Source organism: Callithrix jacchus, chromosome 15, assembly GCF_049354715.1.
Source record: "Callithrix jacchus isolate 240 chromosome 15, calJac240_pri, whole genome shotgun sequence".
In the NCBI taxonomy this organism is placed as follows: domain Eukaryota; kingdom Metazoa; phylum Chordata; class Mammalia; order Primates; family Cebidae; genus Callithrix; species Callithrix jacchus.
The window spans coordinates 40,531,867-40,556,842 of record NC_133516.1 but is presented as its reverse complement, the minus strand read 5'-3'; the positions used below and the strand labels follow the sequence as shown (position 1 = coordinate 40,556,842).

At 38.4% G+C, this 24,976-nt stretch overlaps 1 protein-coding gene across 30 annotated transcripts in view; it reads left to right on the top strand.

Moving 5' to 3' along the window:
* CFAP20DC (CFAP20 domain containing) overlaps window positions 1–24,976 on the top strand; it is a 352,305-nt gene that overhangs the window by 271,171 nt on the left and 56,158 nt on the right. The window contains exon 16 of one of the 30 annotated variants that reach the window (XM_078351344.1): window positions 24,625–24,700. The exons of the other annotated variants lie outside the window; for them this stretch is intronic. Within the exon in view, the coding sequence (XP_078207470.1) occupies window positions 24,625–24,685 (61 nt within the window). The 3' untranslated portion in view covers window positions 24,686–24,700. Of the gene's footprint in view, window positions 1–24,624; window positions 24,701–24,976 lie in introns of those variants that run through there. 30 annotated transcript variants of the gene reach the window in all.

The following is a 24,976-nucleotide window of genomic DNA, read 5'->3' as shown; positions in this document are numbered from 1 at the left end:
CAGGAATGGAAAACCAATACCACGATGTTCTCACTTATAAGCGGCACTAAACACTGGATACTCACGGACATAAAGATGGCAACAAGATCATGCTGCCATGCTTCAACCTGGGCAACAAAGCAAGACCTTGTCTCAAAAATAAAAAAGATAACAATAGAAACTGGGGACCCCTAGAGGTGGAATGGAGGGAAGGAGGCAAGTGTTTAAAAAACTATTTGGTGCTATGCTCAGTACCTGCTTAATGGGATCATTCATACCCCAAACCTCAGCATCACACAATAGACCTACATAAAAAATCTGCTCATGTGTCCCCTGAATCTAAAATAAAAGTTGAAAAAATAAGGAAGAGCTTTTCTTCACATCTTTGCCATCAACTGCTTTTTGTTTTAGGTTTTTGCTTTTTCTTTGTCTTTATAATAATGGTCATTCTGACTGGGGTAAAATGATATCTCATTGTGGTTTTGATTTACATTTCCCTGACAATTACTAATGTTCAGTACTTTTTCAAATACCTGTTGGCCATTTGTATGTCTTCTTTTGAAAAATATCTATTCATGTTTTTTGCTCCTGTTTTAATGGGATTATTTGGTTTCTTCTTGCTGAGTTCTTTGTATATTCTGGATATTCTTCCATTTTCAGATGAGTAGTTTACACATAGTTTTACATTCTGTCGTTCAGCAGGTTGTCTCTTCACTTTCGTTTTTGTTTATTTGGTTGGTTGGCTTTTCTTCTGTTTTGCTATGCAGAAACTTTTTTATTTAATATAGTCCTAGTTATCTGTTTTTGTTTTTGTTTGTGCTTTTGAGGTCTTGGCCATAACATTTTTGCCTATATCAGTGTCCTGAAGTGTTTTTCCTATGTTTTTGTCTACCAGTTTTATATTTTCAGGTCTTAGACGTAAGTCTTTAATCCATACTGGGTTGATGTTTGTATATGATAAGAAGTAGGCATCTAGTTTTATTCTTCTGCATATGGATATCCAATTTTCCCAGCACCATTTATTGAAGAGGGTATCCTTTCCTGGATGTATGTTCTTAGCACCTTTGCTGGAAATCAGTTGGCTGTTAAATATATGGATTTATTTCTGGATTCTCTATTCTGTTCCATTGGTCTGTGTGTCTCTTTTTACACCAATATCATGCTGTTTGGTTACTATAGCCTTGTAGTATATTTTTAAGTCAGGTTAGTGCGATGCCTCACAGCTTTGTTCTTTTTGCTCAAAATTTCTTTTGCTGTTAAGGTTTTTTGTGACTGTATACAAATATTAGGATTTTTTTTCTTTTTGTGAAATATGATATTGCCATTTCGATAGAGATTTTACTGAATCTGTAGATTGCCTTTGGCATTACAGTCATTTTAATAATATTGGTTCTTCTAATCCATGATCGTGGGTTATCTTTCTATTTGTTTGTGTCCTTTTCAATTTCTTTCATCAGTGTTTTGTAGTTTTCCTTATGGAAATTCTGCACATCCTTGGTTAAATTTATTCCCAGATATTTTTTGTAGCTCTTGCAAATAAAATTGCTTTCTTGATTTATTTCTTAGCTAATTCATTACTGGTGTATAAAAATGATACTAATATTTGTATGTTGACTTTGTATCCTTCAACTTTACTGTATATCTCAGATCTAAGAATTTTGGGGAGTCTTTAGGTTTTTCTAGATATGAGATTATATCATCAGCAAACAAGAAAAATTTGACTTATACTTTTCCAATTTAGATGCTTGTTGTTTTTTCCTTTTGCTTGATTGCTCTAGATAGGGCTTCCAGTATTGTGTTGAACAGGAGTAGTAAAAGTGGGCATCCTTGTCTTGTTCCAGTTGTTAGGGGAAAGGCTTCCAGCTTTTCCCTATTCAGTATGATGTTAGCTCTGGGTTTGTCATATATGACCTTTATTATTTTGAAGTATATCATTTCTATGCCTAGTTTGTTGAAAGTTTTTATCAAGATGGGATGTTGAATTTTATCAAATGCTATTTCTGCATCTATTGAGATTATTATAAACCTTCATTCTTCATAAATCTGTTCTTCATTCTGTTAATCTGAAGCATCACATTTACTGATCTGCATATGTTGAATCATCCTTACATCCCTGGGATAAATCACACTTGACCTTGCTGTATTAATTTTTTTGATATACTTTTGGATTCAGTTTGCTCTTACTCAGTTGAGAATTTTAGTGTCTATATTCATCGGGGATATTGCTCTCTAGTTTTCTTTTCTTTGTTATGTCATTGTCTGAATTTGGTATCAGGGTGATGCTGGCCTCATAGAATGAGTCAGGGACAATTGTCTCCTCTTCCAATTTTTGGGATAGTTCAAGAAGAATTGATGTTCTTTGAAAGTTTGGTGGAATTTGTCAGCGAAGCCATGTGGTACTGGACTTTTCTTCATGGGTAGATTTTTTATTACTGATTCAATCTCATAACTTGTTATCGTTCCATTCAGGTTTCTGTTTCTTCTTAATTCAATCTTGATAGATTGTGGGTGTTTAGGAATTTATCCATTTCCTCTAGGTTTTCTAGTTTGTTAGTGTATAGTTGTTCATAATAGTCTCTAATGATGTTTTGTATTTTCCTGGTAACAGTTGTAATATCTGTTTCATTTCTGGTTTTATTTGGGTATTCTCTTTTTTCTTGGTTAGTCTAGCAAGTGGTTTATCAATTTTATCTTTTCAAAAAGCCAACTTTTTGTTCTGTTAATCCTTTTTATTATTTTTTTAGCATCTAGTTCATTTAGTTCTGCTCTGATCTTTATTATTTCTTTCCTTCTATTAATTTTAAGTTCGGTTTGTCCATTCTTTTGTAGTTCCTTACAGTGTATGATTAGATTGTTTGTTTGAAATCACTTTTATTTTATTTGGTACTTTTTTGATGTAGGTGTTCATTGCTGTAAACTTCTCTCTCAGCACCACTTTTGCTGTTTTCCAGCATATTTTGGTATACTGTTTTTATTTTGTTTGTTTCAAGAAATGTTATATTTCCTCTATAATTTTTTCCATGACCCAATGGTCATTCAGGAGTATGTTGTTTAATGTCCATGTATTTGTACAGTTTCCAGAGTTCCTCTTGTTATTGATTTCTAGGTTTATTCTATTGTTGTCTGAGAAGATACTTGATAAGACTTTGAAGTTTAAAAAATTATTGACACTTATTTTGTGACCTAACATATATTCTATCCTGGAGAATGTTATGTGTGCTGATGAGAAGAATAGCTATTTTGTAGCTGTTGAATGAAATGTTCTGTAAATTTCTCTTAGGTTCGTTTGGCATAATTTGTCATTCAAATCCAGTATTTCTTTATTAATTTTCTGTCTAAATTATCTGACTGATGCTGGCAGTGGGGTGTTGAACATCCAAACTCTTATTGTATTGGAGTCTATCTCTCCCTGTAGATCTAGTAATATTTGCATTACATATCTAGGTGTTCTAATGTTGGGTGCATATATCTTTAGATGGTTATGTCCTCTAGCTTACTTTTGTCATTACATAATAACCTCATTTGTCTCTTTTTAGTATTTTTTAACTTAAAATCTCTTCTGTGTGATATAAGCACAGCTAATCCTGCTTACTTTCCATTTTCATTTGTGTGGAATATCCTTTTTTATCTCTTTATTTTCAGTCTATATGTGTCTTTACAGGTGAGATGAGATTCTTGTGGGCAGCATATAGTTGGATCTTGTTTTTTTATTCATTCAGCCAGTCTATACCTTTTAAATTGAAAAATTAATTCATTCACATTCAAGGTTATTACTGACATTGGGCTTATTTCTGTTATTTTATTACTTGATTTCCAATTGTTTTACATATCCTTTGTTCCTTTATTTCGCTCTTACTATTTACCATTGTGGCTTGGTGATATTCTGTAATCATAACTTTTTTTTAATCTTATTTGTTTGTTTGCCCTACTGGTGTTTTTTATATTTTTGTGTGTTTTCATGACAGTAGAAATTGTTCTTTCACTTCCAGGTGTGAGACTTCCTTAAGCATTGCTTGTAGGGCTGGTGACAAATTCATTTCTCAGCTTTTGTTTATCTGAGAAAGATTTTACTTCTTTTTCATTTATGAAGGATATTTTGCTGTGTATAGTATCCTTGACTGACAGTTTTTTAAATCTTTCAACTCTTTGAATGTATCATCCCATTCTCTCCTGACTTGTAAATTTTCTGCTGAGAAATACACTGTTAGTTTGATAGGGGTTTCCTTATAAATGACCAGATGCGTTTCTCTTGCTGGTTTTACAATTCTCTCTGTCTTTGATTTTTGACAGTTTTGACTATAATGTGCCAAGGAGAAGAGCTTTTTAAATTATATCTGTTTGGGGATCTCTGAACTTGCATCTAGATGTCTACATCTCTTGCTAGAATTGGGAAATTTTCTGTTATCATTTTGCTAAATAGATTTTTCTAATCCTTTCATTTTCTCTTCACCTTCTGGGACACCCAAAATTCAAATATTTGGTCACTTTATGGTGTCCTATAAGTCATGAATGTTTTGCTCCTTCTTTTTTATTCTTTTTGTCTTTATTTTTGTCAGACTAGGTAATTTCAAAATAGCTACCTTTCAATTCTGAGATTCTTTCTTCTGCTTGATCTAGTGCATTAATGGTTTCAAATGTATTTTCTGTTTCATTCAATGAATTATTTCATTCCAGAATTTCAGATCTAATAATATTTGCTTTATATAGCTGTGTGCTCTGATGTTGGGTACATATATGTTTAGATGGTTATATCCTCTAGCTGAATTGATCCTTTTATTATTACAATGACCTGGTTTGTCTCATTTTAATGTTTTATTTAAAGTCTATTCTATGTGATATAAGTATAGCTACTACTGCTCACCTTTGGTTTCCATTTGCTTGGAATATCCTTTTCCTCCCTTTGTTTTTAGTCTATATATGTTTGGTTCCTTTTTATGATATCTGTCTCTGTGGTAAATTTCTCACTGATAACTTGAATTGTTTTTCTGATATTTTTGTGTTGTTTTTCAGAATTATCTTGTATTTCACTGAGCATCATTTTTCTTTCACACCCCTACAGTATCAATATTTTAAATTCTGTTTCCAGGACTTTATGAATTTCTATTTGGTTGGGATGCATTGCTGAATAATTATTATGTTGCTATGGAGTCATCATATTTCTTTACTTTTTTATGTTTCCTGGATCCTAACATTGATCATCTGTACATCTGGTTTAACTGTCACTTCTTCCAGTTTTTTGAATGTGCTTTTATTGAGGAGAAATTTTTCCTGAAGATGTATCTATGGTGTTGGTTGGGTAGGGCACTTTGGTTTTGAATCTGGGTTTATGCAGTACTGTAGTCTCTGAATGAATGATGTCTTTGGCTGTAAACAGTGTCAGTGTTGTCTATTTATTTCCTCGGTGGCTTAGGGTGTATTTATTAGTGAAGTTTTGCTGTGAACTGAGATGCCAGGTGAGCCATCTCCAGACCTTGATGGTGGCAGCAGTGGGTTGACCATGCCTGTCCTTGGGCCCCAGGGCAGCATACACTGGATCCTATGTTAGTGGGTCCAGGCAGGCCAATTTTTGGGCATCTAAGTGGCTTACTTAAGTGCCAGAAATAGCAGCAGGGGATCAGGTGGGTGTACAGTTCTCAAGTTCCTGAGCAGCAGCTGTGGCATAGGTGGTAGCAGTAGCAGTGGTAGAACAACTCTCTGGGACCCAAGTGATCCACACAGGTAGTAGTTGCAAGGGGTTGAGCAGGAGTCAGTCCCCATATCTGAAGGTGGCATGGAGGTTGGTGCCAGCTATTATGGTAGCAGCAGGTAGAGAGGGTCCCACCTCATAACCTAAAAGGAGTACCCAGGTTCCTCTAGTGATGGACTGGGCTGGGTGAGTCCCAGCCTTCTATACAGTTTCCTCAGGTACCTGTGGTGGGGTGGGGGGTATAAAGCCAGGCTGGGAAGATCTGCCCTCAGGCCTTCTACAGTGATGCATGCAGGTGCTTGACTGTGGTAAACAAGGACGAGGTGATTTTCAGGCCACTGGCAAAATGCTCAGGCCAGGGTGGCTGTAGCTGCACTTTGGCCCTACTATTGAGCAGGCCAGGGTTGCTTTCTCTGGAAGTAGCCATTAGGATGGTAGCTGGGAAACCTGTAGCAGCAGCATTCCGGGTCATGAGCAGAAGAATCTGTCCTTGGGACACATGAAAATGCACAGCCACACCTCTGCTGGAGGCAGGATATGGGATTACTACCTGTGGCTTCCACCTCAGCCCCAGTGGCAGAGTGGGACACAGTTCAGTGATGATAATGCTCTCAAAATGGCACCATGCCTGCAGCTCCTTAGGACTTGGTGTTTGTAGGATCGAGCATGAACTGTCTCTCTGCAGCCATGCCTTCACACAGTCTCCAGACACCTCCCTGTCTTAATTGTGGGACCCTCAAGGATCAACGGGCTCTACTGTGGCTAGGATTATGGGAGACTGGCTAGGATTATGGAAGTCTGTGGCAGGATTATGGGCCAGTGGGGCTTTCCCACTTACGTTTTCCCCACATTAGGAAGCCACTCCAGACTCCCAAACCAAGATAATATTTAAGTCTGTTCTGTAGAAATGTAGAGATTCTAAAGAACTTCTTGAGAAATATTATAACTTCATACAGTTTTTTTAACCTTTATATTTTCTGTTGAGAAAATATATTCAATAGATATCATACACATGTGCACACTTTGATTGACATGAGTGAGGACCCTATTAGTTACAAGTCATATATTTATAGGCTCCTGTGAACCCCAAATATCTGAAACAGGTCTTAGTCAATTTAGGAAGTTTATTTGGCCAAAGTTAATAAGGCACACCAGCAACATACCCTCAGGAAATCCTGACAACATACGCCCAAGGTGGTCGGGGCACGGCTTGGTTTTATACATTTTAGAGAGACATGAGCCCTCAATCAATACATGTGAGATATACGTTGGTTGCGTCCCAAAAGGCAGGACAACTCAAAGCGGGGAGGGGGCTTCCAGGTCATAGGTAGGTAAGAGACAAATGGTTGCATTCTTTTGAGTTTCTGAGTAACTTTTCCAAAGGAGGCAATCAGATATGCATTTATGTCAGTGAACAGAGAAATGACTTTGAGTTCTGTCTGTTCTTTCCAGAAGGAAATTTCTCTGTGAGGAAAGTATGTAGCTTTTTTTTTTTATCTTAGTACCTATCTTTCTTTTTTTATTTATTTTTTTATTGCATTTTAGGTTTTGGGGTACATGTGCAGAACATGCAAGATAGTTGCATAGGTACACACATGGCAGTGTGTTTTGCTGCCTTCCTCCCCTTCACTCACATTTGGCATTTCTCCCCAGGCTTTCCCTCCCCAGCTCCCCCTCCCCGCTGCTGTCCCTCCCCTATTCCCCCCAACAGACCCCAGTGTGTAGTACTCCCTTCCCTGTGTCCATGTGTTCTCATTTTTCATCACCCACCTATGAGTGAGAATATGTGGTATTTCATTTTCTGTTCTTGTGTCAGTTTGCTGAGAGTGATGTTCTCCAGATTCATCCATGTCCCTACAAAGGACGCAAACTCATCATTTTTGATTGCTGCATAATATTCCATGGTGTATATGTGCCACATTTTCCCAATACAGTCTATCATCGATGGGCATTTGGGTTGGTTCCAGGTCTTTGCTATTGTAAACAGTACTTCAATGAACATTCGTGTGCATGTGTCCTTATAGTAGAACGATTTATAGTCCTTTGGATATATACCCAGTAATGGGATTGCTGGGTCAAATGGAATTTCTATTTCTAGGTCCTTGAGGAATCGCCACACTGTCTTCCACAATGGTTGAACTAATTTACAATCCCACCAACAATGTAAAAATGTTCCTATTTCTCCACATCCTCTCCAGCATCTGTTGTCTCGAGATTTTTTAATGATCACCATTCTAACTGGCGTGAGATGATATCTCAGTGTGGTTTTGATTTGCATCTCTCTAATGACCAGTGATGATGAGCATTTTTTCATATGATTGTTGGCCCCATGTATGTCTTTTGTAAAGTGTCTGTTCATATCCTTTGCCCATTTTTGAATGGGCTTGTTTGTTCTATTCCTGTAAATCTGTTCTTTGTAAATTCTGGATATCAGCCCTTTGTCCGATGGGTAGACTGCAAAAATTTTTCCCATTCTGTTGGTTGCCGATTCACTCTAGTGACTGTTTCTTTTGCCATGCAGAAGCTGTGGAGTTTGATTAGGTCCCATTTGTCTATTTGGGCTTTTGTTGCCAATGCCTTTGGTGTTTCGGTCATGAAGTCCTTGCCTACTCCTATGTCCTGAATGGTTTTGCCTAGATTTTCTTCTAGGGTTTTTATGGTGCCAGGTCTTATGTTTAAGTCTTTAATCCATCTGGAGTTAATTTTAGTGTAAGGTGTCAGGAAGGGGTCCAATTTCTGCTTTCTGCACATGGCTAGCCAGTTTTCCCAACACCATTTATTAAACAGGGAATCCTTTCCCTATTGCTTGTTTGCGTCAGGTTTATCAAAGATTGTATGGTTGTAGATATGTTGCGTTGCCTCCAATACCTCTGTTTTGTTCCATTGGTTTATATCTCTGTTTTGGTACCAGTACTATGCTGTTTTGATTACTGTAGCCTTGTAGTATAGTTTGAAGTCCAGTAGTGTGATGCCCCCCGCTGTGTTCTTTTTGCTTAGAATTGACTTGGCTATGCACGCTCTCTTTTGGGTTCCATATGAAGTTCATGGTGGTTTCTTCCAGTTCTGTGAAGAAAGTCAATGGTAGCTTGATGGGGATAGCCTTGATTCTGTGAATTACTTTGGGCAGTATAGCCATTTTCACGATATTGATTCTTCCTAACCATGAACATGTAATGTTTCTCCATCTGTTTGTGTCCTCTCCTATTTCATTGAGCAGTGGTTTGTAGTTTTCCTTGAAGAGGTCCCTTATGTTCCTTGTAAGTTGTATTCCTAGGTATTTTATTCTTTTTGTAGCAATTGTGAATGGCAGTTTGTTCTTGATTTGGCTCTCTTTAAGTCTGTTATTGGTGCATAGGAATGCTTGTGATTTTTGCACATTGATTTTATATCCTGAGACTTTGCTGAAGTTGCTTATCAATTTCAGGAGTGTTTGGGCTGACGCGATGGGGTCTTCTAGGTATACTATCATGTCGTCTGCAAATAGAGACAATTTGGCTTCCACCTTTTCTATTTGAATACCCTTTATTTCTTTTTCTTGCCTGATTGCTCTGGCTAGAACTTCCAGTACTATATTGAATAGGAGTGGTGAAAGAGGGCATCCTTGCCTAGTGCTGGATTTCAAAGGGAATGCTTCCAGTTTTTGCCCATTCAGTATGATATTGGCTGTTGGTTTGTCGTAAATAGCTTTTATTACTTTGAGATACGATCCATCGATACTGAGTTTATTGAGAGTTTTTAGCATAAAGGGCTGTTGAATTTTGTCAAAGGCCTTCTCTGCGTCAAGGGCCTTTATGGTTGTTTATGTGGTGAATTACGTTTATAGACTTGCATATGTGGAACAAGCCTTGCATCTCCGGGATGAATCCTACTTGATCATGATGGATAAGTTTTTTGATGTGCTGTTGCAATCGGCTTGCCAGTATTTTATTGAAGATTTTTGCATCTGTGTTCATCATGGATATTGGCCTGAAGTTTTCTTTTCTTGTTGAGTCTCTGCCGGGTTTGGGTATCAGAATGATGTTGGTCTCATAAAATTATTTGGGAAGGATTCCCTCTTTTTGGATTATTTGGAATAGTGTCAGAGGGAATGGTACCAGCTCCTCTTTGTGTGTCTGATAGAATTCGGCTATGAACCCATCTGGACCTGGGCTTTTTGTGTGTGGTAGGCTCTTAATTGCTGCCTCGACTTCAGACCTTGTTATTGGTCTGTTCATAGTTTCGGCTTCCTCCTGGTTTAGGCTTGGGAGGACACAGGTGTCCAGGAATTTATCCATTTCTTCCAGGTTTACTAGTTTATGTGCATAGAGTTGTTTGTAATATTCTCTGATGATGGTTTGAATTTCTGTGGAATCTGTGGTGATTTCCCCTTTATCATTTTTTATTGAATCTATTTGGTTGTTCTCTCTTTTCTTTTTAATCAATCTGGCTAGTGGTCTGTCTATTTTGTTGATCTTTTCAAAAAGCCAGCTCTTGGATTTATTGATTTTTTGAAGGGTTTTTCGTGTCTCTATCTCTTTCAGTTCTGCTCTGATCTTAGTTATTTCTTGTCTTCTGCTAGGTTTTGAGTTTTTTTGATCTTGCTCCTTTAGCTCTTTCAATTTTGATGATAAGGTATCAATTTTTAATCTCTCCACTCTTCTCATATAGGCACTTATTGCTATATATTTTCCTCTGGAGACTGCTTTAAATGTGTCCCAGAGATTCTGGTATGTTGTGTCTTCGTTCTCGTTGGTTTCAAAGAACTTCTTTATTTCTGCCTTCATTTCATTCTTTATCCAGTCAACATTCAAGAGCCAGTTGTTCAGTTTCCATGAAGCTGTGCGGTTCTGAGTTAGTTTCTGTATTCTGAGTTCTAACTTGATTGCACTATGGTCTGAGAGACTGTTTGTTATGATTTCAGTTGTTCTGCATTTTCTGAGGAGTGCTTTACTTCCAATTATGTGGTCAATTTTAGAGTAGGTGTGATGTGGTGCTGAGAAGAATGTATATTCTGTGGATTTGGGGTGGAGGATTCTGTAAATGTCTATCGGGTTTGCTTGTTTCAGGTCTGAGTTCAAGCCCTGGATATCCTTGTTAATTTTCTGTCTGGTTGATCTGTGTAATATTGACAGTGGAGTGTTAAAGTCTCCCACTATTATTGTGTCGGAGTCTAAGTCTCTTTGTAAGTCGTTAAGAACTTGCCTTATATATCTGGGTGCTCCTGTATTGGGTCCATATATATTTAGGATCATTAGCTCTTCTTGTTGTATCAATCCTTTCACCATTATGTAATGACCTTCTTTGTCTCTTTTGATCTTTGTTGCTTTAAAGTCTATTTTATCAGAGACGAGAATTGCAACTCCTGCTTTTTTTTTTTTTTGCTCTCCATTTGCTTGGTAAATCTTCCTGCATCCCTTTATTTTGAGCCTTTGTGTATCCTTGCATGTGAGATGGGTTTCCTGGATACAGCACACCGATGGGTTTTGGTTTTTTATCCAATTTACCAGTCTGTGTCTTTTGATTGGTGCTAGCCCATCTACATTTAGGGTTAATATTGTTATATGTGAATTTGATACTGCCATTTTGATGCTAGCTGGCTGTTTTGCCCATTAGTTGATGCAGATTCTTCATTTTGTTGATGCTCTTTAGCATTTGGTGTGTTTTTGGAATGGCTGGTACTGGTTGTTTCTTTCTATGTGTAATGCCTCTTTCAGGAGCTCTTGTAAAGCAGGCCTGGTGGTGACAAAATCTCTGAGTACTTGCTAGTTTGCAGAGGATTTTATTTTTCCTTCACTTATGAAGCTCAGGTTGGCTGGATATGAAATTCTGGGTTGAAAGTTCTTTTCTTTAAGGATGTTGAATATTGGCCCCCACTCTCTTCTGGCTTGTAGAGTTTCTGCTGAGAGATCTGCTGTGAGTCTAATGGGCTTCTCTTTGTGGGTGACCCGACCTTTCTCTCTGGCTGCCCTTAGTATTTTCTCCTTCATTTCAACCCTGGTGAATCTGACAATTATGTGCCTTGGGGTTGCTCTTCTTGCGGAATATCTTTGTGGTGTTCTCTGTATTTCCTGGACTTGAATATGGGCCTGTCTTGCTAGGTTGGGGAAATTTTCCTGGATAATATCCTGAAGAGTATTTTCCAGCTTGGATTCATTCTCTTCGTCACATTTTGGTACAACTATTAAATATAGGTTAGATCTCTTCACATAGTCCCACATTTCTTGGAGACTTTGTTCATTTCTTTTTGCGTTTTTTTCCCTAATCTTGGTTTCTCGTTTTATTTCATTGAGTTGATCTTCGACTTCTGATGTTCTTTTCTCTGCTTGGTTAATTCAGCTGTTGAAACTTGTGTATGCTTCACAAAGTTCTCGTGTTGTGTTTTTCAGCTCCTTTAATTCATTCATATTTCTCTCTAAGTTGTCCATTTTTGTTATCATTTCCTCGAATCTTTTTTCAAATCTTTTTTCAAAGTTCTTAGTTTCTTTGCATTGATTTAGAACATGGTCTTTTAGCTCACGGAAGTTTCTCATTACCCACCTTCTGAAGTCTGATTCCATCATTTCATCACACTCATTCTCCGTCCAGCTTTGTTCCCTTGCTGGTGAGGAGTTTTGGTCCTTTGTAGGAGGTAAGGTGTTTTGGTTTCGGGTGTTTTCCTCCTTTTTGTGCTGGTTTCTTCCCATCTTTGTGGATTTATTCACCTGTCATCTGATTAGTTGCTGACTTTTCGATTGGGTCTCTGAGTGGACGCCCAGGTTGTTGATGATGAAGTATTTCTGTTACTTGGTTTTTCTTCTACCAGTCTAGCCCCTCCACTGTACGACTGCTGAGGTCCACTCCAGGCCCTGCTTGTCTGGGGTACACCTATAGCAGCTGCAGAACAGTGAGGGATGTTACCAGTTTCTTCTTCTGCTATCTTTGTCCCAGAATGATGCCCGCCCAAGGTCAGTCTGATTAGTTTTTTTTGAGGTGACTCTTTGGATATACACAGGTCAGGGAGCTGCTTGAGGAGACAGTCTGTACTTTATAGGAGCTCAAGTGCTGAGCTGTGAGCTCCGTTGTTCATTCAGGGCTGTTAGGCTGATACATTTAAGTCTGCTGCAGCAGAACTCATAAAACCCCTTTTTTTCCTCAGATGCTCTGTCTCAGGGAGTTAGGGCTTTCTTTATGAGTATCCGTTGCACTATCCTGCCCAGCTAGGAGGCAGTCTAGTCACTATTTGCCTGCCGAGGCTCCGCCTTGCTGGCGTGGGGTTGCCCTGTTGCCATGGGCTCCACCCTACTGTCCTGGGCTCCGCCCTATTGCCACGGGCTTTGCCCTGTGGTGGAGTCTCTCTGTTGTGGCGGGTTGCCTTGGCAACGGCAGGCTGCGTCAGCATTGGGAGTGTACCTCAGTAGGGGCCGATTGTCTCGGTAATGGCGGACGCCCCTCCCCCACCGAGCTGCACCTTACTGGGTTCAGCTGTGCCCGCAGTGAAAATCTCAACCCTGAGCATTTCAAATCGCCATTTTGTTTGTCCCTGTGGGAGTGAAACCTACCGAGCCTGATCACCTGGCTCCCTGCCTCAGAGTGCTTTTTTTTTTTGTAACTTGAACAGTTGACTCTCTCCCAGGTGTTTCAGTTGCCTGCTGATAGGGCACCGGATCTGTATGGTTTCCTGTGCAGCGACCCACTGCGCTGGCTCAAACGCCACTTCCCAGGAATCTCCTGGTCTGGCTCAGTGTCCAAGTCCTGTTTAATCAGATGGATATGCTAATCTGTTCTCCCAAATCTCAGATTGCCGGTTTAACAGGGCACCCAGACCAGTGCGTTTTGTGCGGAGTGTGCGGAGTGCCGCTGTGCTGCGGCGCCGGCCAAAGTGGCCCCGCCAGCCAAAACAGCTGTGCTGGCATCCCATGTCTCTCCTACTACACCTGGGAATTTCCCCATTCTGTGGGCAACAAAGATCCATCTAGAAATGCGGCTTTGACTCACCCTCTGCACCTTTACTGAGAGCTGCAATCCTGAGTTGTTCTTACCGTGCCATCTTGAATTGATCTCCAGTAGCTATCTTTCTTAGGAATAGAATGGGAGGCAGGTTTTCCCTAAACAGTTCTCAGCTTGGCTTTTCCCTTTCACTTAGTGATTTGGGGGGTCCCAAGATTTATTTTTCTTTCACACTCCTACAGTGGAAGAGTCCAGGGTTGATCTGCAGGCAAGATTGAATCCCACACCTCAAATGGTGAATTAGGGACTGTCTTTCCATCTCTTTACTGCTCTTTCTGTTGCCTTTTCCCTAACCGGGACTCTACACAGTTCCTGTTTGCATTGTAAGGGAGGAAAAATAGCTTTCTCCTCAATCCTCATAAGTTCTTAGTTGGAATGAACCCCTGTAATGTAAAGCAGATTAACAAGAGAAAAATAGTTAATTATATTGTATGTATATAAAAATATATGTATATTTTTTAAATATATGTGTAATACATATGAGATACCTGGGAAATGAGTAGTTCTCAAAGAAGTGGCTTTGAATTCTAGCTTATATATTATTCAACAAAGAACAGTAAATTTATAAAGAAGTGACTAGATAAAAGAAAAAGATTTAATTATCTAAGGGCAAAAAATTGTAGGAAGGCAAATAAATGGCAGATAAAGGCCAGCCAGTGAGTAAAGCTTTTTCATGTCGATTCCTCTGGTGCCATCTTCAGGCCAACAAGGATCTCATGTTGTCTTCCGTGGTTAACCTTTGTCCTCCCTGGTAAAAGAGGGACGAAGATACCTTTTATCTTTATAAATCTATGTCCTGCTTTTATGCAAATAGAGAAAAGACAGAGAGCTTTCCTGCATCTGTGTCTTCATAATTGTCCTTAGCTCAACAATCCTTGAGCTAAAAAGGCATATTGGGGAGTGACATAGTCTGGCCTCCCACAGCATTTTGCTCACTGCTTATAAACCCACCAAAATTCCAGTAGTGGACTCTTGCCTAGCTTGGGTCTCATGCTCACCCCTATATTGAGAGTTAAGGGAGACTTAACCCCTCAAACCACATGAAATGAGTTGCCCATAGGAAAGAAGTGCTAGGTTCTCAGAAAAGGGAAAGGAAAACTCTGTTAGACTGACCAGAATTATAGTTGCCATAATATATTACCAGTGGGTAGGCTTTAAAAGTTCATGAGTATTTATTGAGTGACTACTATATACCATATATACTCTTCTCTTTCTACTTCCCTTCCACTTCCCTTTAAGAAAACATATGTGAATATAAATAGTATTAAGATAATCTTGAATTCCTTCCCATTTATTTTTAGGTGAATTATTTACATACTTTCATAATGAAACTATTTGTGGTAGGTAGTTAACAAATAAATACTTGCTAACTAGTGTGAAAGGAAAATATCTTGGGCCCCAAAATCGCTAAGGAAAATTCAAGCTGAAAACCGCTCAGGGAAAACCTGTCTCATTCTATTCAGAGTCATCCCTCTGTTCACTGAGATAGAGGCATATTCTGATTGTCTCCTTCGGAAAGGCTTACAAGAAACTCAAAAGAATTCGACCATCTGTGTCTCACCTACCTGTGACCTGAAAGCCCCCTCTTTGCTTCAGGTTGTCATTGCTTGCCTTTCTAGATAGAACCAACATAAGACATCTTACTTATATTGATTGATGTCTCATGTCTCCCTAAAATGTATAAAACTAAGCTGTGCCCCGACCACCTCGGGCACACATCCTCAGGACTTCCTGAGGCTGTGTCATGGGTGCACATCCTCAACCTTGGCAAAATAAACCTTCTAAGTTAACTGAGACCTGTCTTGGATATTCTAGGTTTACACTAGTTAGTAAGTAAGTATTTATTTGTGCTTTTATTAAATTTCAAGAACAAAAAAAGAATGGATCTTTACCCTTAAAAGACTGAGAATTGCTGTTTTAACAGATAAAACTCCAGACTGTGTTTGGCTACGCAAAAATAACATCACTTTATAGCTAAAACTATTATTTTTAAGAGTGAGAAACACACCATTAATAAACCAATCTTGTATTAGATATTTTGACATTTAAATTGACTTCATGCAAATAAAATAAGCAGATTAAATTTTCTTATTTTCTCATCAGACACTATATAGATGCATTTCATATTTGCATCTTTAAAAAATCTAATAAGGATATTTTATCTCTTTATGTCTGGCACGTCTTTTCCTGATGAATTCCATAACCGACTAGGATGACACTAAATGGAGAAATCTCACATCACTTTCTTGTGCTTCTGTTTTATTGTGTGATCTTTCCAGGTAGTTGATTTTTTGTGTGTGCCTTTATGGAAGCCTTCTGAAGTTACTACCCATTTCTACTACTTAAATAAAATGTATTTTTCCTACATGGGAATGAGTATCAAGGGGAAGAATTGAAATGTTCATACCCAGGGTCCTCATCATAAGAAATAAAGTATAAAAGAATGTTCACTTTATCCTGACCTGACTTTGAATATTTAGGGAAAATGCTCAATTTGTAGCTCTAGCTAGTGGCATTACAATGTCACACTTTGCTGTTTGACATTCAGCTTTGTTAATCAAGAAAATCGTAGATTGGCTCTTTGCATGTTGATTAAATTGATTACAGCTGTAGTCCTTGATAACATTTTTTTCAAGTGTCTGTAATTAATCAGACAATGCTTGATTAGTTTTTCTGTTGTGAGCAGATAAACTGACTTCCTTGAGAATTTTCACCCCTGAAATGACTCCCCTCCAATCAAAGGTAAAAGATAAGTGAGTCACTATATAGTTTTCCATGAGGTTTAGACCTTTTGTCCTCTAAAGACCTTTTGACCTTTTTTTAGTTGTCCAACTAAAAAAAATAATTTTCATTATTTGAAATGAAAATTAAAACATAATATCAAGCTTTTCACAAACTCGTGTAAATAGATGTCCTTAAAGGAAAATGTCTCTGAGTTTCCTCTGAGATTTTAGCTAGGCTGCCCCTCTATTGTAGAGCATCTTCCAACTTTGCCATTATAACCATTATTTGTCAAGTTATATCACTGAATAGACAGGCATGACATTATAGATATGAGCCCAGCAACCATTTTCTTTTAATAAATCAGCCTCTTGAATTATGTGTTTAAAAAATAAAATAAAAAGTTAGCACCTACTTGTTTTAGTCATATCTATAGCATTAGATAAAGCAACTGTTGTTTATGCAAATGAAAGCTTGACAGTTTCCAGGAACATTAGCAGTATTTGTAAAGACCCAAAGTGTTTAGTTTTCATCATTGGAGTTTACTTATTCATTTATTTATTTATTTGTTTGTTTATTTATTTATTTATTTATTTTTGAGACAGGGTCTCATTCTGTCACCCAAGCTGGAGTGCAGTGGCACAATCATAGCTCACAATAGCCTTAACCCTCCAGGCTCAAGCAGTCCTCCCACTGTAGCCTCCCAAGTAGCCCAATTAGCTGAGACTACTTTCTTTTTCTTTCTTTTTTTTTTTTTCTTTGCAGGGGGCAGGTAGAGATGAGGTCTCACTATGTTGCCCATGCTGGTCTCAAACTCCTGGACAAAAGTGATCTTCCAGCCTCAGCTTCCCAGAGTGCTGGGATTGCAGGCATGAGACACTGCACTTGGCCATTCATATTTTTAATGGTGAAAGCTGTTAGGATCAATTTAGACCCTGCAAGTTAATATTAAGAAGGTTCATTTTACTCTCTCCTTGTCAGTTGGTCAAGGGACCAGTCTAACACCTATGTTTCATTAGCACTTGTCACCTAAAATACTTTTTAAAGATATTTTGAAGCTATATTTCAGAAGGGTTTTCTTATAGGTCTCATAAAATTAGAAGCTCCTAAAAAGAGACTGCTTAAAAAATAAAAATAAAAAAGTAGTTAAAAAAAATTCAACCAGGGTAGAAAAGTAGGAAGTTAAAAATAAGTCTTATTTCTCCCACACCAAACTCTCCATTCCTACTGCCAGATGTGATTATGGTTAACAGTTTCTTGGGCATGCTTCAGAAATTTTCTATGCATATATTAGAAAATATGTTTTCTATGCACATATTTTTTCCATATAAAAAGGATAAGACTATACTATTCTACAACTTTATTAAGTTTTTTGAATTTGTGCAGATACATTGACCACATTCTGCTTTGGCTGCTAGATATTATTTCATTGTTTCAATGTACCATAATTTATTCAGCCAGTTCCCTGGTAATGAATGTTTATCTAAGTGGTTTCCAGCTCTTTGTTACTGTAAACAGTGCTGTAAGAAACATCTTCATTTGCATATATTTACGAGGTTGGGCAAGTATGTGTTTACAGTTAATATCTAGCAGTGGAATTACTTGGTCAAAAGATAATTTTGATAAATATTAACAAACTGTTCACTGATTTACACTTCGGGCAGTATATGCTCCTAGCGTCCCATCTTCTTAATTTTACACTCTTCTATCAAACATCAGAACTTTGTATCAATATTATATCATTATTTTAATTTGTATTTCTATAATTATATATAAGTACAAGCATTTTTCTGTATTTGGGGGATGTTTATATTTCTTTTCTTTTGACCTGCACATTCACATATGTACCTACTTTTCTGGGACCATGACTTGTATTTGTTCAGTATCCTTACATATCCAACACACTGTTGGGCACAAAGACATTCAATAACTATCTAAAATTTACTTAAATAGTACATGAGACACATCGAAAGAATCTAAAATATTCCTTATTAAAGTGTAAGACCCTTCAGGCAAACTGCCATCACTTAAGATCTTCACTCTCACAGAATGACAAAAACAAGATCTCTTCTCAGGAAATTTCTGTACATTGTGAAGGGGTGGAAAGACTCTACCTTCTTAGGTTCTGTGGCTGGGGTCCATGAATCAAACTAACAAGAGAAAAATTAACAAGGGAAAAGCGTGTAAATTTTACTTGATGTTAATGTGTTAATTTTTACATGTTCATGGAAGTCTTCATAGAAAAGAAATTAAGACTCAAAGAACGGCTAGACCCAGAAGACTCTATACCATTATAACAATGAGAGATGAATTGTGGAGATGTGGAAAAGGGGTTTGGGCTTTGGAAAAGGGATAAGCTGTGGCAATGTGATTAAGAAATGTATGGTTTTAAACTAATGGAATATAGGGGTTATTTTAGTAATATTTGCTAGTAGAGATTCATATCAGTGTTACCTCCCCATCTCTGGTGATAAGAATGTTCTTTCCCGGTACAGGAAGAACGTCCTTCTCAGGGGAAATTAATGTCCTGTTTTTAGGGAGAAAGTAGAAGGTCAGGGAACTCTTCTTGCATCTACTGTTTCTCAATGATCTTTAGCTCAAAATCAATATGCTAATATGGCATATTTGGGGGTAGCATGTTCTGATCCCCATATAACCTCATTTTGACACACTGGGAAGTAGATATTGTTTAAGGGAAAGGTTCTTTGTTTCTTATATGTATTATCAAACACCTATGTGCTAAATTTCCAAAATAACACTATTCTATTTAGCCTAAATTATACAGCAACAAGCACCAAACTGGCCTTCCTGGTCCCTCTCTTATTCTCCACTAATTCATTCTCCTACCACTGCCACTGTGACCTTTCTCAAATGCAAATCCAAGATTCTTCTATCTTAAAATTCTTCAGTAGATCTCCAGAGCCTTCATAATAAGCTAAGAATGCCTTCATTTTCCAGCCAAGCATCCTGCTTCTTCAACCACTGGCTACAGTTGCTAGGAGTACCCCCAAGGTCTCTCTTACACCTTTCTAGTATAGTTCGTGCTGTTCTTTCTAGAATATTCTTCTGTCTGTTCACTGTCTTGCATCCTCATTTTCATCCTTAAAGAATAACCCTTTCATGACTTTTGCTAGAAAGACTTCCCTGAACTGTTCTCCTAACTATAAGAGTTTCCCTGGGCTTACCTCTATCTAACACTTAATTAACTCTCTTATAAATGTTGGTCTAGTGATCTGTTCCCAGTAGACAAATTTCTCAAAAGCAGGAGCCATGTCTTACTCCTCAGTACCCAGCATAAAGTCTGCAACACTGCAAGGGCTTGATAAACATCTACTAAATGTAAAATTATAAAGCAGCTATGCCAATAACAGTCTATAGAAGGAAAGGAAAGGGTCAGCCTTCTCCCATATTATCTTAAGTAGATGGGATATTACTGTTCACATATTGTTTAATTCAATGCCTGATGCCTGGATTTGTGCCTCCAGAGTTAAATTATCTACCATATGTAATAATAGTTCAGTGTCTAGAAAATAGTCCCAAGATGCTATGTCATTAATATTTTCTTAACATGAGGAAAATACTGGCATACAGGAAAGATATTCTTCAGAGAACATATAAAGTATATTTAACAGAGTATAGAGAAGATGGTGCTTATGATTTCTTAGAGCACTGAGCACTTGTGTAGAGCTGAATCCTCTCTGTTTTGTGGATTTTTCTAATAAAGACATAGGCAGGAGAGTTGATTTTATAGAAACCAGAAGAAAGAGTATGATTTCCCATTTGTATGAGTGCTTATTGCATACCTCTATATATACCTGGATTGATGTGAGATGAAAACAGAATAGTATTTGTTTATGCATCGTGTCTCCCACCTTTTGCTATGGAAGAAATGTGATCGTATTTCAGATGTCATGATAATGTAAACATCCTCTGGTAGCACTTTTAGGAAGGGAGAAGAAATGTCTGGCAAGCATAATTCTCATGTCATTCTCAACTAGCTGCCTTTTCAGCTCCTGTTATTCCTCCCACCACTCTCAGAGCATGTTCTCCTGACCTTCTCCCTACAAGGTCTTCCTTAGACAACTCATCCATTTTCCCATCTTTTTGCTCTCATCTATATGTCTTTCTCTTTTAGACTTGGCCTTCCTATAAACATTCACTCAGCAAACATTTAGTGAGGATTCAATATGTAAAGAAGTCAGACATGGCTGCCAGACATGACTCAGTCACACAAATGGGCAGATTGTTACATGCTGAGATGACTGATTTGTAGTAACCATGGAATCTGTCCAGACGTCTTCTCTCAGCCCTGCTATATCCACCCTTCATCCTGCTCTCTGTCCAGAGAGGCTGATAGACATAAACTGCATCAATGGACTTCCTTGTCCTCTGGCTTCTGATGGTACTCAGCTAATGAAGATCAGAGAAAGAGGGAGAAGAAAGTCAGGGGCACTCTTCCCCAGCTCCCTCCCTGTAGGGCTAACTCAGGCTCACTGCAAAACTCGGCCCAGGGTCACAGCTCCTCTCAAGGAGTCTCTCTATCCACATCTTTTGCTTTCTGGGTCTGGTCACTGCCCCTTCCTTTTCCCTTAAGGTCTAAGGGTGGCAACAGCTCTGGTATTCATATGGTCCCATTTGGATCCCCTGCCTGTTCTTAACTTTGTAATAAGCACCCCCTCAAATTCTCCCCAGATCATCCTAATGTGAGTATGCCTAGTGTTTCCTGCTGGGATGTTGGCTGGGAGAACTTGTGGTAGACTTAGAACTCAAGCAAGGCTTCTCTGAAGTAACATCTGAGCTGAAAGCTGAGGACTGAGGATAAAGAGAATCAACCAGACCATTGTGAGAAGAGAGACTAAGGATGTGGCTTTCCATGGAAGCCTGAGAAGAGTGTGGTGGTGACTGTAAGGGAAAGGTACAACAAATGCTGGGGAAATAGAACCAGGCTACGCAAGGCTTTCTGCCAAGGTGGTGATTTGGGATTTTACCCTAAAAACTAATTTTGAAAATCTTACTCTGGTTTGGCTTATATGGAGTCCAGATTGGCTAGAGAAAGAACATGGGAGAGGCGATAGAAACATAGTCTAGGATAATGGCAATGGGCTTGGAGACACATATGCAAGAGCTAAGTCTAAGACTTACTAATGGATCCCTAAATGTTTCCAGCACTTTGCCACATGGAGAAACTTTCAAACCTCAGGTTCCCTCTTGTGCTAAACCAAGTACTTCCATCATCCCAAACTGGTTTCCTCTCCCCATTTTCCAATTAACTCAGGGGTGCCAATGCTATTTAATTTCCCTAGAATCTAGACTTGAAACTTCCTCACTCTCTCTTCAGACTGGCTTCCTCCATGTGACAGGAAATGGGATCACCAGTGGCATCCGAATTTTTCTTTTTCAGCTCCCATCTTCTTTGCGAGACTCTCTCTTTTCAGATCCAGTTTGAGAAGTTCAGAGAAGCGTAGCAGTTGGCCCATATTAGGTCGGGTGTCCACCTCTGGACCAGTCTACTTCATAATGCCATGTGGTTAGAGGGGGCTATTTCAAGGAGAAGGGGGAGGAAGGAATCTTGAACAGTCCCTTAGCTCTCTCCTACTGTGTCTTGAAACAAGATTAGAATTCTTCCTTAGCCATAAGGGATAATGAATGGTAGGAGAAATTGGTACAAGTAAAATGATAACAGATTTTACCTCAACATGAGGAAAAACTATTGAACAGCCAAAACTACTGAAGATGAAATAGTAGGTACACAGTTTCTGATAGTAATTAAGCACAGATTAGATACCTAGTTGGTGGGAATGTTGTAGAAGGGTTTCAGAACATAGATGGGGGTTATTCTTCAACACTAAGAATCTGGTTAGAGATCTCTGAGGAAAACAAACCGAAATCAAACAACAGCATCTTAATACTTATTCAAGTCCATTTTAAGAGATAAATGAAAGAGGGCATGGTGGCCAATACCTATAATCCCAACACTTTGAGAGGCCGAGATGGGAGAATCACTTGAAGCTAGGAGTTAGAGTCCAGGCTGAGAAACATAGCAAAACCCTTCTCTACAAAAAGTTTTAAAAATAAGAAAAAAAGAGATATGCAAAAGAGTTCCCAACTTAATATTTTAAGACCCTTTCTTGAAGTGGGAGATTAATTCTATGAAGAAATGCTATTGAGAGCACTTTCTATATGTTTTAGTTTTTTAAAAAAGGGAACACATAATTTCTTAGTTTTTTAAGCTAGTAAATATGTTTCTGAATCAACATTCTGCTTCCTGAGGTAGAAAATTAAATTTTTCTTTCTTGGCTTTGAAGAAGCAGGTGTGTGTCCCTGAACTGTGGGTAGGAAACAATAGCATGCTTTTAGCAAGCAGAGAAAGAGCAAGCTGGAAGGAGAATGCACAGTGGGTTACAACAGCAGCATTATTTATTGTTTTGGAAATGTCCAGTGCCAAGTACTACTCAGTATTCTCGGCTAAGAAAAAGACTCTCTGAGTATCATACTTTGGTAAATATTGAGGGAGCAGCTACTCTTTGCCAGGACCTCTGCTAGGAGCTAGAGTCTAATGAGGGGGATGACGTTCATCAAATGATCAAACAAATGAAGTTGTAATTATGAGCTGAGATGAGAGCTCTTAATGAGAAGATCACAGTTGCTCTAAGAGAAGGAATGAAAGGAACTCAACTAGATTGAAGAGGGGATGTCAGAAGATTTCCCAGGATTGTGATGCTTGAGCCAAAATACAAGAGTTGGGTATGAATTCACCAGGCCAAGGGACAGTAGAAAGAGGGGAGGAAAGCATGTTCTAAACAAGGGGACATAGCCTGGGCAAAGGCCCAGTAATGGTAGTGAGCACACTCAAGGAACTGAGAGAAGACCAGGGTGGCCAGAGCACACGGAGTGAGAGGGAACATTGCACCACATAGGTTGGAAAAATACGTAGAGACTAGTCTGTGCAAAGCCTCAAAGGCTAAGATAAGGGTTCTGGTCTTCCTCCTGAGGAAGATCAAATGATCAAACAAATGAGCTTGTAATTATGAGCTGAGATGAGAGCTCTTAATGAGAAGATCACAGTTTCTCTAAGAGAAGAAGTGAAAGGAACTCAACTAGATTGAAGAGGGGATGTCAATCTTCAAGCCTGAGGATGATGGCTTCCCAATGACACTGGAGAGTTTGAAACAATAGATGGACATACTGTCAGGTAATGTTGGCTATAGTGTGAAGAACAGAGGAAAAATGAAGCTAGGATGAGTGAATATGAAGGGATCAGGTAACAGTGTTTGCTAGAGATAACACAAGCCAAGATAGTTGCTTAGACCTTGGTGGTAGAAGGGGAGATGGTGAGAAAGGTGGATTCAAAGCTATTTAGGAGAAAAATCGGCAGGAATTTTCATAAGAACCTCAAGCATTGTCTACTTCACAGTTCCTTTCACTAAGGCATAGGTCATTGAACTACAGCCTGTAGACCCAAATCCTGCCCACTGCCTGTTTTTGTAAATAAGGCTTTATTGGAGTCCAGCCATGCCCATTCATAAACATATTGTTTATGCCTGCTTTTGCAGCACAACTGTAGAGTTAAATAGTTGTGACAGAGACCTTATGGCTCATAGAGCTAACACATTTTTTGTATGGCCCTTTGCAGAAAAACTTTGCCAAGCTTGGATTTTTCACTACTTGAAATACCATTTTCATGATATCCCGTGATGCAGAACTTCTTTATTTGGAGCCTAGAGGTTCATATATGGCCTTTAGACTATCTCTGACCTTCTGAAATTGGAAGTAAAATTTTGTATTTATGTATATATTTTTGGGAAACAGTTTTCACCAGCTTTTAAGAAGAATCTATGAATTGTCCCCAAAAATAAGGTATCTCCTGGTCCTCTCCCCAGTCTGTTCTCTGGCCATAAAAGATTTTTAAAATCTAAATCTCTTTCAGAGAGTAAGAAATGTATACTGATAGCAAATGATAAATATCATTAAGTATGGTTAGACATTGCTGCAAATTATTAAATTCCTAATATAAGATCCCCAGTGAAAATGTTTTATTGGGCTGGCTCCTTTGACCCAGAGCTTTATGATGGCAGGTAGCTCAGTGCTGTAATTGAAAGATGTGTAATAATTATTGCCATATTTTAGATTTCTGAAATAATGACTACCCCAAATAATTATTTAAATGCATACAAGATTGTAGATAGCTCTATTGCAAGCAAATTCCTTCACAGGAACAAATGGATGGATACAGCTCATGTGCTTTTTTTTTTTTTTTTTTTTTTTCTGGCTAGAATGTGTCCTCCATCAGACTATGACTCTTTGAGGGAAGGAACCAAGAATAATTTATCCTGAAATTCCTGAGGCCTGGCACACAGCAGTTCAGTAAATGCGTACTGTATATATAAAGAGATGATTAAGCTAACTTGCTCTCATATAATGCTGTCTATAGATGTGTAGACATATATATGTGTACATACACATACATTTATTTATAGGAATCACATTAATAAAATAAATGTATGCAAAATTTTCTTGTAAACACAATCTCGCTTTTAGACAAAGGAACTGAAGCCATAGTCTGTCTTAACTGAGTACATCGTCCTTAGTTCTAAAGGTATCTGATTCAGCCATACTCAGGTAATA